General features: G+C 43.7%; 5 protein-coding genes across 7 annotated transcripts; 2 read left to right on the top strand and 3 right to left on the bottom strand.

The window, feature by feature from the left end:
- The first annotated feature begins 17 nt into the window (after positions 1–17).
- Bcnob1 lies at positions 18–1,526 on the top strand. The gene has a single exon (XM_001553668.2). It carries the CDS (start codon positions 74–76, stop codon positions 1,448–1,450), a length of 1,377 nt encoding a protein of 458 aa, XP_001553718.1. The 5' UTR covers positions 18–73; the 3' UTR covers positions 1,451–1,526.
- A 461-nt stretch (positions 1,527–1,987) lies between these two features.
- Positions 1,988–2,380, bottom strand: Bcnop10 (the record flags this gene model as incomplete). Its single annotated transcript, XM_001553667.1, has 2 exons — positions 1,988–2,013; positions 2,206–2,380. The coding sequence occupies 2 exons, from the start codon at positions 2,378–2,380 to the stop codon at positions 1,988–1,990; spliced, it is 201 nt and encodes a 66-aa protein (XP_001553717.1).
- Positions 2,381–2,774: 394 nt separating this feature from the next.
- Bccdc55 lies at positions 2,775–5,646 on the bottom strand. Its single transcript, XM_001553666.2, has 6 exons — positions 4,996–5,646; positions 4,825–4,865; positions 4,631–4,728; positions 3,918–4,569; positions 3,272–3,864; positions 2,775–3,218 (listed from the first exon to the last, which is right to left on the bottom strand). The coding sequence occupies exons 1-6, from the start codon at positions 5,037–5,039 to the stop codon at positions 3,195–3,197; spliced, it is 1,452 nt and encodes a 483-aa protein (XP_001553716.1). The 5' UTR covers positions 5,040–5,646; the 3' UTR covers positions 2,775–3,194.
- Positions 5,647–7,096: 1,450 nt separating this feature from the next.
- Bctfc1 lies at positions 7,097–10,420 on the bottom strand. The gene is made up of 4 exons (XM_024697411.1): positions 9,700–10,420; positions 9,223–9,565; positions 9,098–9,175; positions 7,097–9,047 (listed from the first exon to the last, which is right to left on the bottom strand). The coding sequence occupies exons 1-4, from the start codon at positions 9,973–9,975 to the stop codon at positions 7,588–7,590; spliced, it is 2,157 nt and encodes a 718-aa protein (XP_024553226.1). The 5' UTR covers positions 9,976–10,420; the 3' UTR covers positions 7,097–7,587.
- A 174-nt stretch (positions 10,421–10,594) lies between these two features.
- Bcrts1 lies at positions 10,595–14,492 on the top strand. Of its 3 annotated transcripts, none has more exons than XM_024697409.1 (6): positions 10,595–11,468; positions 11,556–11,903; positions 11,959–12,915; positions 12,963–13,261; positions 13,319–13,667; positions 13,958–14,492. In XM_024697409.1, the coding sequence occupies exons 1-6, from the start codon at positions 11,445–11,447 to the stop codon at positions 14,147–14,149; spliced, it is 2,169 nt and encodes a 722-aa protein (XP_024553225.1). In that variant the 5' UTR covers positions 10,595–11,444; the 3' UTR covers positions 14,150–14,492. The 3 variants fall into 3 exon arrangements, with proteins under 3 accessions (XP_024553225.1, XP_024553223.1, XP_024553224.1); XM_024697410.1 differs by having other exon boundaries at positions 13,319–13,860; XM_024697408.1 differs by having other exon boundaries at positions 13,319–14,492.
- Positions 14,493–14,608: the final 116 nt, after the last annotated feature.

The raw sequence follows: 14,608 nt of genomic DNA, 5'->3' as shown, positions 1-14,608 counted from the left end.
ATCGCACACCCCGCCATGACAATTGCATTGCATTACACAGAGAATCAGAATCCTCGATATTGTAGACTTCAAAATGGCTACAAATACTACCAAACCTATACATAGTCTTATCATTGACGCAGGACCAATTATTAAGAATGACCCTTCAGTCTCTACGCTTCTTGGCCAAGCAGAAAACCTTTATACAATCCCCCTCGTTATCGACGAAATCAAAGATGCCGTCACAAGAGCCAGATTCGAAACCACATTACTACCCTTTCTCAAATTAAGAGCGCCTAGATCAGCTAGCATTAAAGTTATAACTGAATTCGCGCGCAAAACGGGTGATCTGGAAGTACTCAGCAGACAGGATATCCATTTGATGGCTTTAGCATATGAGCTTGAATGTGAACGAAATCATGGAGATTGGAGATTACGAAGTGTACCCGGACAAAAGAGATTAAATGGAGCACCTCCCGCATCATTAAGTGGCGAAAGACCTGCCGATGCTACAGAGGCATCACAAACATCTACAGATGCAGCGGCGCAACCAGCAATCGAAACCAGAGGCGCATGGGGAACATCAATACCTCAAGCAACAGAAGAATCTACAGTGGAGACACAGCCCATTGAGGAAGCATTAGAGGCTACCCATATATCAACAGCCGATGAGGCAAAGAGCGCAGAGAAACCAGCAGAGGATGCAGTCACAGAAGAATCGACCAAAGATGGAGTCACAGAGGAACAAACCCAAGAACCAACCGCCGCAACAGAACCCGAAACCATTCCAGAAACAATCGAAGAAGTTCCCGCCTCCGAATCCGACGCCGAATCCGACGGCGAAGGCTGGATCACCCCCTCCAACCTCAAAAAGCACCAACAAAAAGACACTAACTCTTCGTTCTCCCCCCAAGAAGAATCCAAAACTATCCAAGTAGCTACCATCACCACCGATTACGCCATGCAAAACGTCATGTTACGCATGAACCTCAACCTCCTCTCCCCCTCTCTTCAACGCATCCGCCAGCTCAAAACTTGGGTCCTAAGGTGCCACGCTTGTTTCTCTATCACTCGAGAAATGACCCGACAATTCTGTTCCCGCTGCGGTAAACCTACACTCCTCCGCACCTCTTGCTCAACCGATAAAGACGGAGTGGTAAAAATCCACCTTAAGAAAAATATGCAGTGGAATAACAGAGGAAATGTATACAGTGTCCCCAAACCAGTTGCCGGGACAGCGAACGGAAAGAATATCAAAGGGGGTGGTAAAGGTGGATGGGGTAATGATTTGATATTGGCGGAGGATCAAAAAGAATACGTGAGAGAAATGGCCACGGAAAAGAGGAGAAAGGAAAAGGATCTTATGGACGAAGATTATTTACCTAGTATCTTGACGGGAGATCGTGGAAGAGCTGGTGGAAGACCAAAAGTTGGAGCAGGCAAGAATGTCAATTCAAGGAAACGACATTAGAATAGACTATAAGTAGTAAAAGTAAATCTCAAAATTTGATTCCCCCTAGAATAGACTCAAATACTTGCATCAAACACTTTTTTTGTAGACTCATAGTAACCATGCTTTTGAAATTGTGAAATTCCTCGATTCGGTGCTAGAAAAACAATCTCATCTCTACAGCAAGAAAAGAAGGGCATGGAGTTGCAAGCAACGTGCAATTCACAATTCCTTCCGGCCCTGCCATCACCAACAGAAATCGACTTTTCTCTCTCTTTCTCTTACACACGAAGAACCGACAGATAGATATAAGAATCCCTCGTCCAGAAACGCCAGTATACTCCGCACATTCCCTTTCAACCACCCATTCCATTCCACCCACACTAGCTTGAGCTTTCTCGCAGCCAATTATTCAATTCAGCCTTGCCTTTCCTTTCTCACACATTTTGACGATTGAACACAGCGCGTATTATGCACGTGTTTCCGTTTCTTCCCCCGCCTCGTCTGCTAGTCATGCCAAGTAGCCTCCCGCCCGTATCTCGAGAATTGGCGAGATATTTATTGGCCCAAAACCTTGAGATCCTCTGGTTGCGCACGTATTAGCAATTACTCTTTTCATCCAATTGCACTTCCACTTCCACTCCAATTTCCAACTCTAATTCCATCTCCCATACTCTTCCCATCCCCTCCCCCCTCCTCCCTCCCCCCTCCATAACTCCCTAAACCGCCCAATCCCAAACACAAACCACAACAGGAAAAAAAAGAAAACCACTCACTCTGCTGCACCAAAAGCAATCCATATCTCTTCTTCAACGTAACTCTGTGTCTCGAATACTTATCATCCGGGCTGAATCTGGCAGGATGTGCACTCTTGGTAACCTCGCCCCCAATCACCTTTTTCAAAGTGTATTTGCGCTTTCCAGCCGCGTCGAGAGTGTACATGAGATGCATTTTTGATTAGGGTTTCTGGGTTGGGTGAGGGTGGTGAAATCTGATGGTGGATTGTTAGCGCATGCGCAATAGAAGATCAATTGTGTAGGAGAGACCAATCGAGAGGAGAATTAGAGTGATTGAAGTGATTCAGGGATATACATACGGAATTGAGACTTGGATTCGTGTGGGTTGTCGGTGGTTGAAGGTTGGAGGTCTGAAGCTTCTGTGGATTAAATTTCTTGACGAACTTTTTTTTGGTAAGGATCGATCCGTTATGCGGGTGGGTTTAGCGGGGATTGACACGTGACACATGAACTCGGCTCTTGCGTTTTCACTCTGCTGTCTAGCACTTTAACAGAGGACAGGAAGGGCATGTTTTGATCATGGATTCAAAGGAAATCCGGTCTAGCTATCGATTTAACAAATATTTATTTATTTCAGAACTTCATGTATTACTCATTTGTGGTTTAGACTAGGCTACACTAGGCTACTTCGATCATCAAAAAGTTGCTTCTAGGCACATCTCACACCATTGCCTTGAACAACTTAACCTGAAAACTATTGTGAGAGCTTCAGGTAATTGGAGAAAGAAACAGTCTCCAAACGATAACTCACCAGCCCGCGCTTATTTCTGCGTCACCCTCTATTGCAACACTTGTGAAGTGTTGCAGTCTCGCTACTCAATGATATAGTTTCTTCATGACATAAAATCAACTATGCCAAGAATATGAATAGGTCTCAAGGACAACGCTGGGCTGGTTACTGTAGCCAGTACACACTTAAAACGCAAATGGAATATGACCTGAAGACAGCTTCCGCGTGTTGCCAATTTCTACAATGCGGAGAAAACGAAAAGCTAAATAGATAGTTAGCAGATGCTATTAAGGAAAGCATATATATACTACTTACGTTGTTCGTCGCAGCAATGGCAATGCTGTCTTCGAAAGGATGCCAGCTCATATGTAATATCTTTTTGTTGAAGTCGATTTGGTCTGCGTCTGTTTCTTTCTTCATCCTTCCACCTTGACCACCAACTCCAGCAGCTGGACTACCTGCCCTCGAGTTGCCCTTTTTACCGTTTGCGGCGGTTGGGCTACCAGATGGATTGATTGGTGTTGGAACGCCAACCTTCTTAGCCTTGAAAGCTGATTTATCGGCCTGGAGAACCACCTCCACTTCCTTATCGGGATCTGATGGGTAGATCATAAAGTTATTGTTATAACTACCAGTCATGACATTCTTAGCGTCACCAGAGAACACTACTTCAAACTTGTCAAAGATACTATCATTTTCGTAAGTATCACAAAGACGTGGTCGAAGATGCTCGTGGATTGGAATAGTCTTGACAGGTTGTCTCTCCATGTTGACATCCCAGATTTTGACAGTGAGATAATCACGTGAAAGAATGTATCGACCATCGTGAGAGAATCGGACGTCAGAAATGGATGAAATGATTTCTGAGAAAAATGATCGAGCAGATGGATCTTCTTCCTGTTCGAATTCTAAAAATTGTGTAAGCGGAGCTGAATCTAAAGGACAATGACATGGCACTTACGCTTTGCGTGTTGGTCACAGAGAGCGCTCTCTCTCATATCTGCAAGCTTGATTGTTCCTTTTGAACTTGCATACATGAACCAGTTACAACTCTGGGGGTGGAACTCTGCAGCCGTGATGACTTCAGTAAGCTCCTCCATGTTGGCGGGCTTGATATCTACGATGTTGAAGCTTTGGTCTTGAATATTCAAGTTCCATAAGTTTATTCGCAAATCATCACTGCTAATGAATGTTTCCCCATCACTGTTCACTGAAATGCTGTTGATATGGTATGCATGTGCATTTGCATATGTTCGACGTGGTACTGCGGCAACAACAGTGTCGTGATGAGTAAGGCGGGGTAATTTCAGGTCGTGAGCACTGTTGAAGTGAACGTTTGATATGGGTCGAACACCTCCACCACCTCCTGCAGGATTTCCTGGAGTCAAATCATGGGAAAGGTTGTTCTCTGCAACAACTTTCAGTGACTTCTCAAACACTTTCCATAACTTTATAGTCTTATCGTTCGTTGAGAGTAGGTAATGAGAGGCGTTTTGTCGTTTGCACCATTTGATCTTGTTGATCTTTTCTTCTATCTCTAATGACTTGAGGTAATCGAACTCGGGCTCGTGAGATTGAAACTCTGTGTGGAATTTGTACTCGCATGTTTTTTTCTATGATAGCGTCAGCATTTCGGCGGCTTGCACGATCTAGACCAGAGATTGAAATCCATACCGTCTCATTCCTTTCAAAAAGAACAACACGTCCACCTTTGTCTCCTGTAGCAAGATAGTTTCCGGTGTGATCGAACTCGACTGTTGATATAATATCCGCTGTAACCCATCGTGTTAGTATTTACAGAAAGAGGTTTGCACTATCCGCAGAGAGTGAAAGGCGCCATCAAGACACGGGACAATAAATTGACATACCTTCTGTTATATCCTCGACATCGCCTTTGTCACCAAAACATCTGATAGCAATTTGTTAGCATTGATTTCCAAGCGGCGATGCAATCAATCCACCAGACACATTGAGAACCCCTCATCCATGATTCCCCGAGTGGCAGATAAACAAGAGCGTAATGGCAAGAGTATACTAACTGAGTGAACTTCCAAGTTGGAGAGTTCGGTTCCCCTTCTACCATCTTTGACGAGCGGTGCGGAGGAGATTATATTCTCTTCCTGCTGCCGGGTATTTGGAAAAGGTAGTCGGTACGGAAAGGATAACTCGATCGCGTCACAATGTGGAAGTTTGACTTTACGGCCGATCTGGGATGCAAGGAAGGCTGAGGTATCCTGTGCGTGCCAGGGTAGGTGATGGTGGTGGAGTGGGAAAAAGGTTGTAATCAAGTATTGTCGACGGTGTGTGCGGTAAGACTACCCAAGGTACGAGATAAACCAAGCTATAAAAACCCTTGATAGGTGGCAAGAGAAAGAAAGCGACAAGATTGAATGTTTGGGAGTCAATCTTGGTATTTGGTATTGGGGTTCTGAGAAGACTGTTTGTTGTTCGTGTTGGAGGAGGGGGTGGTGGTGGCCGAAGGGGTGGTATGGTAAGGGTTTTTGGGATTGAAGGTTGTAGGCTGAGTGAGGTTGTACGTTTATTTATCGAAATTCGTGGGGTTGAACCTTCGTTATGAGATTGATTACCTGGTACAGCGCCCAGTCCAGTACCTATGAGATGCACAATCTTGAGATGAGGCCCGCGCTGCTCTTAAATCAAGCGGGAAGAGAATTTAAGGTTTCCCTGCCAATCTGATGACAAAATTAAGGCTTTCAGACTCGGTTTTATATATTTAGCTATTGTTGACTCAACTTAGTTATAGTTATTTATATTCTAATAATTGCAAACAAGAAGCTGTTCGTTTATCTTTATCTTCTGGATCAACATCTAGGCACCTCTTCTCTGGAGAATATAGAGAGAACCGTGAAGTAGAAAGTTTCTGAGGCTTCCTTCGTTCCTGAATCCCGCTGACACAAGATAGATATTCATTCATTCATTCATTCATCCATCCATTCGATCGCTGATGACCCAAATGCGGGCATGAAAGAACTTGGGCTGTCTCATTAGGTAAGCAAAGAAACATGTGTTGCGGCTTATATAATACTGCCATCATCTCTAAGTACGTGTCTCGCGTGTCTAGTCCGTCTTCTTTATCATCATACTGATTCAGCCGGCCCCTCCATACCCCAACTGTAAGAAAGGCATCAAGCAAAAAGAAAACACGGATCATGCGGGAAATTTGGTGTCCAATCAGTCTTGAAATCTATTACTCATGCTGCCATGCACTAAAACCTAGATTTGTTCCAACCATTTTACAAACATGTGCCAGCCTCTCAGTACTAGCCACCGAGCCATGGACTTTTTCATCTGTGATTTCTGATCCATGAGCGCAATGAAGAAGATATGATGGTAGTACGGTCAATATAGCTTTGCATCAACTCGTCTCTCACTTCTTCCTTCGTCTACTTTATAACTATAAGTCAAAATGATAATTTCTGAACCTAAGCACATGTTACCCCCTCCACTTCATTCACCCAACCTACTCATTCTTCGCCATGACAAGTATCCACAAAAGCCCTCTTCATCTCCATCTTATCTTGTTCAATAGTTATTAAATATCAATGTACCTGAATTCCCTTGTCTTCTGTGGGGGCAAGCCCCCAAACCCCCGTCCTCGCTACGCTCGATTTATCTGATCTATTATGTTCTCCTTTTCCTCTCCATCCCCTTCTAGAGCGAAGCGAAAACCTCTCCACGACAATGATCCAGCGCAGCGTCATTAGTTGAAAGTTACAAGAGTGTCTAAGTATAATGTCCTAACGCATCTATATTTGTATAATAACAACAATCTTGAAATAGTCCTGCCGCAAAGACATTAAAATCAAGTGATTTGAGCACCTGGAAATACCGCGTGAGCAATGGTTGAAGAGATGTAACATAATGATTCCCTACCCAATTTGACTAGACAGGCAAAATTTGCATTTAAGACGTGTGATGCATTGTACAAATGAATTCATGGGGAATATCAATTGAAAGGAAGTTTTCCTACAGTTTGTAAACGAATCACCCTGCTCCGATTCTCGAACACACCAGGCCATTTAACAAAGCATAACACCAACCATGTGACGATTAGAAAGGATGTCTCTCTTTTTTTTTTTTTTCCTCCATAAGAGTGCAGACATTGAAGGTGGTAGAGTATGCTTGCGAATGTTGGGGTGCGGAAGGATAATTAGGGTTCCGTTTCAAAGTCACAATGAGAAAGTTGTGGATACGTCAGGGCTACCTGTGTTGTTTTATAGTATTGATAATCTAGAGCATTTAGCCATGTGATCTGGTTCTAGAGAAATTGTTAGGTTCGTGACTTGTCGGAAGCGTCTGGAATAATTCATTTGTAGGGAGCAAACTCGCCAAAGTAGTTCTCTGTTGGTCATTGGGAACCCCTTACTTACAGATGGCTTGTCTTTTCTGATATCCTTAACATCGCACATGCCGGTCCATCAAATGACTGGACATTAACAAATGACAGTGGGATGTTAACGCAATATACATGAAGCCCGATCAAGTCATGTAACTTGATTGCTTGAATTGAAAATGTAATATTAGCTTAGACGGCATAGAACCCCCGAAATCATACGATCTCCTCCCCGGAATCAGTTCGGCTGAGTAAAATTATGTAGACAGTGTGCACACTAATTGCTTGAACCATCCCCAGCCCCCATCCTCGCCTCATAATTCTTAATGAACATTTCCTTTTCCTTTTCCGCCTCAGATTCATCTTCTGAGTCTGTACTTTCGTTTTCAGATCCCAGTTCCGCATCATTCAATTCTTCCTCTTCGTTTTCTTCTGCTTCTTCATCGTCATCTTCTCCCTCAGCATCCACCTCGATCTCATCTTCTTCTCCCTCTGCATCCATCATCTGAATGGTATCTTCTGTCGAGATATCTCCCTGTACACGCACAGTAGCAATATCCGGCGTAGCATCTCCACCCTTATCGGAAGGTCCAGGCGTCTTCTTCTTTTTCGGTTTCGCTGCTGTGGTCGAAGCTTTAGGTTTTGAAGTTGACGGTCCCTTCATCATTCCATATTGTTTCGCTCTCTTAGCTTTTATTGGTAACTTTCCACCCTTTCTATATTGTTTCCTCTTCGTCCTCGAATCAAGATGTCTCACTCCTTTTCCACTCATCCCACTAATGATACCCTTTTCTCTTAATTTTTCTATTTCTTCTTCTGTCAATCGCATATCTGGTACTGGCACGTGGACTTTCTTTCCATCTTTTCCCTCTACGAAATCCGGTATGCTGAGCGCTACGTCGAATGCATTTTCAGGGATTACTTTTTTGCTGCGGATGGCAATTAACTTTGTTTTCATGATGGCCCGGATCTTGGCGAGAGTTCCGTTGTTGTAGTAGCCATCATGGTTGTTGTCGTATTGCTTGGCCATTGGAGCATTTTGTATAAGAGGAGCAAGAAGAGGATCTGTAATGTCGCAAATTTGCCACACCTTACCGTCAAGAGTTAAAGAAGTGCCATTGAACATATGTGAAGGACAATCTCCAGTGCCGAAAACTTGATGTCTTGTGTATTGACTCCGCATATCTTTCCATTGACCATCGGGAGCACGCTCATCTTCTTCGTATAATTTAAAGAAAATCGTCTGATAAATCCGACAAGATGGATCTTTGCGGGGATCAACTCCATATCTTATGAGAGCATCACGCCAAGGACCGCTTCGGAATTGATAACCCACATACTGAAGTGCAGGTTTCATCAAATAATATCCTGGCTCGTTGGCGAGACGATTTTGCAATGCTCGACGTGTCCAAATTGGACGTTCGTTCATGGCTAGTTGAAGTGCGGCTACAAAGTCTTTAAGGACAGGATCATCTGGAACTGCACGGAATGGCTTTGTGGGGACGTCTTCGTCTTCGTCGCAATGTACATACTGCATCTCGAGTTTGGGCATTTTCGAACGGTTCACTATACTTGTTTCTCCTGTCTCTGCATCTACTTCAGTTGAGATTAGAGGATTTTGTCGATATCCCCAGTTGAATGGTAATGGGTGATGAGTGAAGGTTGGTGGAGGAATGATTTCTTCGTTTGGTTTCCAGCCTTTGTCAGTGCCGAGCTTGAATTCTCGCATCTTGCCCCCTAATGAAAGTTAGCAACATCGTAGAAATATGAGTTATATGAGAACTTACAATTGGCTGAGAATGCAGTTTCTTTAAAATGTGACATGAAAGTTGCACTAGATGTAGATTGGTGATAATCGGAAAGTCCTGGATCTTGTTAATGAATTGCAAACATAAGAGAAGAAGGTCACTACCTCTATAGCGATGGCTCTGTTCTATCGCTCCTGCAGCCTCGACAGTATATTTACCAACATTGTCTCGAAGCTTTCTCAGTATACTATTGGGTTTGTCATTCAAAGAGTGAGATTGATTTTCGCCGAACGAATTCTTCTCACTAGTAGCCTGAGATGTTGAACGCCCATCGTCAGTATAAGGATCCTGAGATCCACGCTTGCGCTTCCTACCAGTACGTTTCGGTACTGTGATCTTGAGGAGAACATTGTTGGTGATGCTATTGTAAGACAAAATTGGTTCGCATGTGGGATCCTTAATTCGAAGAAAAAGCGGAATACATTCATCTTCAGTGCCCTCAAGAATCTATTAAAGTTGTTAGTCCATGGTTACTACGATTATGAGATTATGATTTCACGACTATCATGAGATGGGATCTCCTCGTTATGTAGACAGCAAAACGCGGAAGCTATCCAGGGCATGAAATAGTTCCCACGTACCTTATTCCATTGTGGCTGACGTCCGAAAGTCTTGATACCATTTTCAAGATTCTTCACAATCAATGGATGCTCCACAGCGACAATTTCCCTTGGAGGGATTGTATAAACCGGGGCAGATTGGTCTTCTTCTTCGTAGTCAAAATCTCCATCTTCCTCTTCGTCATTTTCCTCAATCGCTTCCATGCCTTCTCCCTCTTCATATTCTTCACCATCCTCCTCTCCAACCTCAACCTCCTCCTCAAAATCCAGATCATCCATATCTTCGTAATCTTCCATATTTTCGTCAGTAGAGGAAAACTTACCGGGATTGTAAAGCAAAATGGGTCTGTTTATTTTTGATCCTGGGACAGTTTTTGATTCAATGCCGATATTCGACCATTCTGGTGTTACCCTTCTCTTGGACTTGTGCGATTGTTCATGCGAATAACCTCAACGAGCCAGTGACCCAGCACGAGAGAATTCTTTATATCTTCTATCCAAACCCGTGAACTTGGTAGATGACTTTTCTTCGGACCACCGAGGTTCCAGCACTCAATATGGGGAATGTCTAATTTTGGCTTGGACCAATCAATACCCAGACAGGTATCCTATCTTTTCGTTTGACCGTTGACGACTTTTAGATGATTTTTTCCCTGTGGAAAGCTTGGATGATGGCTTAAACTTGAGCCGTATTCGAGTCTTTTCACGTCACCGGGGCGCGGACAGCAGCAAAGAAACCCCCGAACCTATGTAGTACCTACCTAGGTAGTGAAAGCGTGAAAACATGAAAGCCCCAAAGTCAATTAGATTTGATTTAATGGCCTTAGAATTTAGGTTACCGTCAACTTGCGCTAATCCAATCTACTGAGGGGACCACTCGCACTTGTTGATGCTGCTGTGTTGTTTAAGACTCTTTGAAATGAAGGTCAAATAAATAAAACTCTCCTTATTAATCATTCTACCTGAAGGGGGTTAACGACTCGTTCCAAGATCTTAATACCCGACCAATTATTATCCATCTGCCAATTTGTTTGCTGTCCATAGAAAAGCGCCAAACGCGTTGGGCTTCTTCAATAATTTGATAGCTTGTGCTTCGGCGTAGAGAAGTACCATATTCACCGCCGGGATTAGCCTCGACCTACTTCAACAGCCGCTGCCGCCGTACGATCGACCGTGTATGCCAATCGTCATTGTTGGCTCGTTCGTGTGTTTAAACCTACCCTACTCTCCCTCTCTTCTCCAAACTCGCACTGACAGATGTCGTTCTGGTAGAACTTGTTTACCTACACTTGCGCAACAAGTCAACAACCGGGGCTAGCCCCTCACGAACCTTTGGGATACAGAACTTCGGCAGATCACATAGGAACCATTGGCAATTTCCATTATCTTTCATGAAAACCTACCAACATCGCACTATCAATTTACATCCAAGGAATTCAAGCTACACCAGGAGGGTGCTATTGGAGGTTTCCATCTGCGTATCAACAAACCGTTGCAGTTGAATATCCATTATCGTATTTGGTGCCATTCAGCGACAAACGGGAGTTAAGCCACTGCTATCGAGTAATTTGCCGCAGTCTTTATAGCCTCATCAAAATAGGATCGGCGTATTCACCACAGCAACTCAAGTGACGCGACCTTTTGACTTTGAAATTAGAATTGTTGGCGGACAAGAACAAGGGAGCCCACAAATCGACGACATCCAAAGCGTATCAAATAATAGAGATTTTGTGTCTTTTGCATCTTCCTGAGAGTAGTTTTCCAAGATGAAAGGTTTCAGACAGAGGGTTGTAAGTCATTTTGATGCTGAATACTCTCCATATAGCAACCGTATCATTTTGAAAGTGATCATCTGCTAACCCATTCAGCATGAGCAGCTTTCGCGCTCAAAAGATCCAAACAAAACAAAATCTAAGAAGGGGGAATCATCAAAGGATGGCACATCTTCACCTTCGCAATCCAATTCACAAGGAGCCGGACAATCGCCTGCAGTAACACCCTCATCTTCGAGTACGACGCTTAATGATTTGCGAAATAAACCACTGCCTCCTAATGATGGTACATCTTCAGCCGGTGTAGTTGTGCAACCACCATTGAACCCGGCAGCTCTTGGTGCAATGTCTGCCCCGGATCGATTCAACACAGGAGGAGGTTCCCCCAGTCCTGGGACACCAAATCGTCATGGGGCACTTCCTCCTAGTGTCGTTATCAGTCCAAGTGCACCAGTAAGTTACGCCACACACTTGGATCATCTTCTGTGCACTAATATCTTGCTTTTAGCACATCCCTCCTCCAGGTGCTGCAGAAACAATGCCGCATGACCTCGCTCCCCCCAAGGCTGGTGCGAAGTCATCAATGTTCGACCGGTTACAGACAACTCCAAAGGATGTCCCAGAAGGCATTAGAACACCAAAGCGACAACATTCTTCGAGATTCGATATTTCTCCCCTCCGCGAATTGGAAAAGCTGCCAGGTTTCCACGAGGTACCTCCCAATCGCCGCCAAGACCTCTTTATGCAAAAGATTGATCAATGTAATGTCATATTTGATTTCAACGATGCAAGCGCGGATATGAAGTCCAAGGAAATTAAGAGACTAGCTCTTCATGAACTTCTTGATTACGTTGCCAACAATAGACAAGTCATCACTGAGGCTATGTATCCAAAGGTGGTCGAGATGTTCAGTAAAAATCTTTTCCGTCCAATACCACCTCCTATGAACCCTCAAGGAGAAGCTTTCGACCCCGAGGAAGACGAACCAGTTCTTGAGGTTGCTTGGCCACATATTCAAGTCGTATATGAGTTCTTCTTGAGATTTATTGAGAGTCAAGACTTCAACACCAATATTGCGAAGGCATTCATAGACCACAGTTTTGTATTACAATTACTTGAACTCTTTGATTCGGAAGACCCCCGCGAGCGAGATTTCTTAAAGACAACCCTCCACAGGATATATGGAAAATTTCTCAACCTCCGGTCATACATTCGAAGATCTATTAACAACGTATTTTTCCAATTTGTTTATGAGACGGAACGTTTTAATGGTATTGCTGAGCTATTGGAGATTCTTGGGTCTATTATTAACGGTTTTGCTCTTCCATTAAAGGAAGAGCACAAACTGTTTTTGACAAGAGTCTTAATACCATTACATAAAGTCAAGAGTCTGAGTATGTATCATCCTCAACTTGCATACTGCATTGTTCAATTCCTGGAAAAGGATGCAGCTTTAACAGAAGAGGTATGTCTAGCACCATTATTAAAAATTCGATTTACTCATCATTATAGGTTGTTTTGGGCTTGCTCCGCTATTGGCCTAAGGTGAACAGCACGAAAGAAGTCATGTTCCTTAACGAAGTGGAGGATATTTTCGAGGTAATGGACCCAGCAGAATTCGCTAAAGTTCAGGAGCCTCTTTTCCATCAACTGGCAAAATCAGTTGCGAGTCCACATTTTCAAGTTGCAGAACGTGCGTTATACTTCTGGAATAACGAATACTTTTGCAACCTGGTCAGCGACAATGTTGAGATAATCTTACCAATTATGTTCGCACCATTATATGAGAATTCCAAAGGCCATTGGAACAGGTGAGGAACTTTCTGAATCCCTTTGATAAACTAACCCGAGCTAATTCATTCTATTAGAACGATCCACGGCATGGTTTACAACGCAATGAAGCTATTTATGGAGATCAACCCTCAGCTTTTTGATGATTGCTCTCACGATTACACCGAGCACCAGAACAATGCTGAAGCTAGAGAACAAGCCAGAGGAAACAAATGGAAAGCTTTGGAGGAACAAGCAGGAAGGTCGAAAACTAATGGAGCCGCCTTACCTACAGGGCCAGCTTCTCCTTCAAGAACCAAAGCAACCCCTTTACGAGCAGATGATGTAGATCCGATGACAGAGGACAATCAGAAGAGGCTAGACTCCTTGAAACTTCAAGATGGAGATCGTCGAGAGCGAAGACCCACTCACGATCGACAAAACTCGGTAGGATCTTCCAGAAGCCAGCGATGATTGTTGTTAGTACCATGCCGCTTTGTTTCTGCTTTCAAGGAGCCTTGCTGGGGGAGTGAGGAGTTGTCATTTGTCCTGATTAGAATTTTTGGCTCACGCGTACCATGTCTTCATTATCTTCGTCCTCTTCGCCTTCCTGTCCATTAATCCTCTCGCCTGCAAGCATGTTTATTCATCCCTATACCTACACTTAATTATTTCTTGTTTGGTCTCGTTTGGTCTCGTTTGCTCAGAGTTCATTCGTTGACTAAATACGTTTTCAGAGCAATTCCATGTCGGGTCTCGATTTCGGTTTCGATACGGATGCTAATCGTTCCGTGAGCGGCACCTCTACAACTGCGGTTGTCGGACTTGTTTCGTCATCTACCTCGACGGTGCCGAAAAAGGAATTGGATGGTGATCCAGAAACGAGCGATCATTCTTTTATCGACGACCAAGCTAGTCTTCTCTCTTGAGGTTACGGGTGGAAGAAAAATGGTCAAATTATGCAGATCAATTTGGTTAGGCTGGGATTGGTGTGGCGGGATCGGTGTGGTACCTGGATGATTGATATTGGTTGTGGCTATGGGTAGGGAGGAAAGGGACTTGAAGCAGAAGATGAGTGTTGTGGATGCACAGTAGTAGGATGGGGTGCTTTTGATAGGAAAATAAACAGGAATATAAGCATGTATGTATGTCTACATGCGTGCATGGAATGGGCTTGGGATTGCAAAACTTTTAGGAAGGAGTAGTGCATTGGTAGTGCAATTCATCGGTACTAGCATGAAAGTAAATCAATGAGAATGAGTTATAACTAAAGAGTAGCTATGTATGGCTGGTTGGTGTTTTGTTGAGGGTTTGATTTGGGTTTGCGGGAAGGATATAAAGGTGTATGTGAATGCGAATATGAATGTATATATATATATATATATATA

The sequence above is a fragment of the Botrytis cinerea genome, chromosome 15 (genome assembly GCF_000143535.2).
Source record: "Botrytis cinerea B05.10 chromosome 15, complete sequence".
Lineage (NCBI taxonomy): Eukaryota > Fungi > Ascomycota > Leotiomycetes > Helotiales > Sclerotiniaceae > Botrytis > Botrytis cinerea.
The sequence above is the reverse complement of the archived record's forward strand: the minus strand, read 5'-3'. Positions and strand labels throughout refer to the sequence as shown.

What these genes read in the sequence shown, in the direction of transcription:
- Bcnob1 (XM_001553668.2), top strand. Translation starts at nt 74, where the DNA reads ATGGCTACAAATACTACCAAACCTATACATAGTCTTATCATTGACGCA.
- Bccdc55 (XM_001553666.2), bottom strand. Translation starts at nt 5,039, where the DNA reads ATGGTAGAAGGGGAACCGAACTCTCCAACTTGGAAGTTCACTCA. An exon ending in CTGTGACCAACACGCAAAGC is followed by an intron (nt 3,865 to 3,917) that starts GTAAGTGCCATG and finishes CACAATTTTTAG; the next exon opens with AATTCGAACAGGAAGAAGAT. An exon ending in CCATTGCTGCGACGAACAAC is followed by an intron (nt 3,219 to 3,271) that starts GTAAGTAGTATA and finishes CTATCTATTTAG; the next exon opens with CTTTTCGTTTTCTCCGCATT.
- Bctfc1 (XM_024697411.1), bottom strand. Translation starts at nt 9,975, where the DNA reads ATGGAAGATTACGAAGATATGGATGATCTGGATTTTGAGGAGGAGGTT. An exon ending in GTCAGCCACAATGGAATAAG is followed by an intron (nt 9,566 to 9,699) that starts GTACGTGGGAAC and finishes CAACTTTAATAG; the next exon opens with ATTCTTGAGGGCACTGAAGA. An exon ending in ACAGAGCCATCGCTATAGAG is followed by an intron (nt 9,176 to 9,222) that starts GTAGTGACCTTC and finishes AACAAGATCCAG; the next exon opens with GACTTTCCGATTATCACCAA.
- Bcrts1 (XM_024697409.1), top strand. Translation starts at nt 11,445, where the DNA reads ATGAAAGGTTTCAGACAGAGGGTT. An exon ending in ATGCAGCTTTAACAGAAGAG is followed by an intron (nt 12,916 to 12,962) that starts GTATGTCTAGCA and finishes TCATCATTATAG; the next exon opens with GTTGTTTTGGGCTTGCTCCG. An exon ending in TCCAAAGGCCATTGGAACAG is followed by an intron (nt 13,262 to 13,318) that starts GTGAGGAACTTT and finishes TCATTCTATTAG; the next exon opens with AACGATCCACGGCATGGTTT.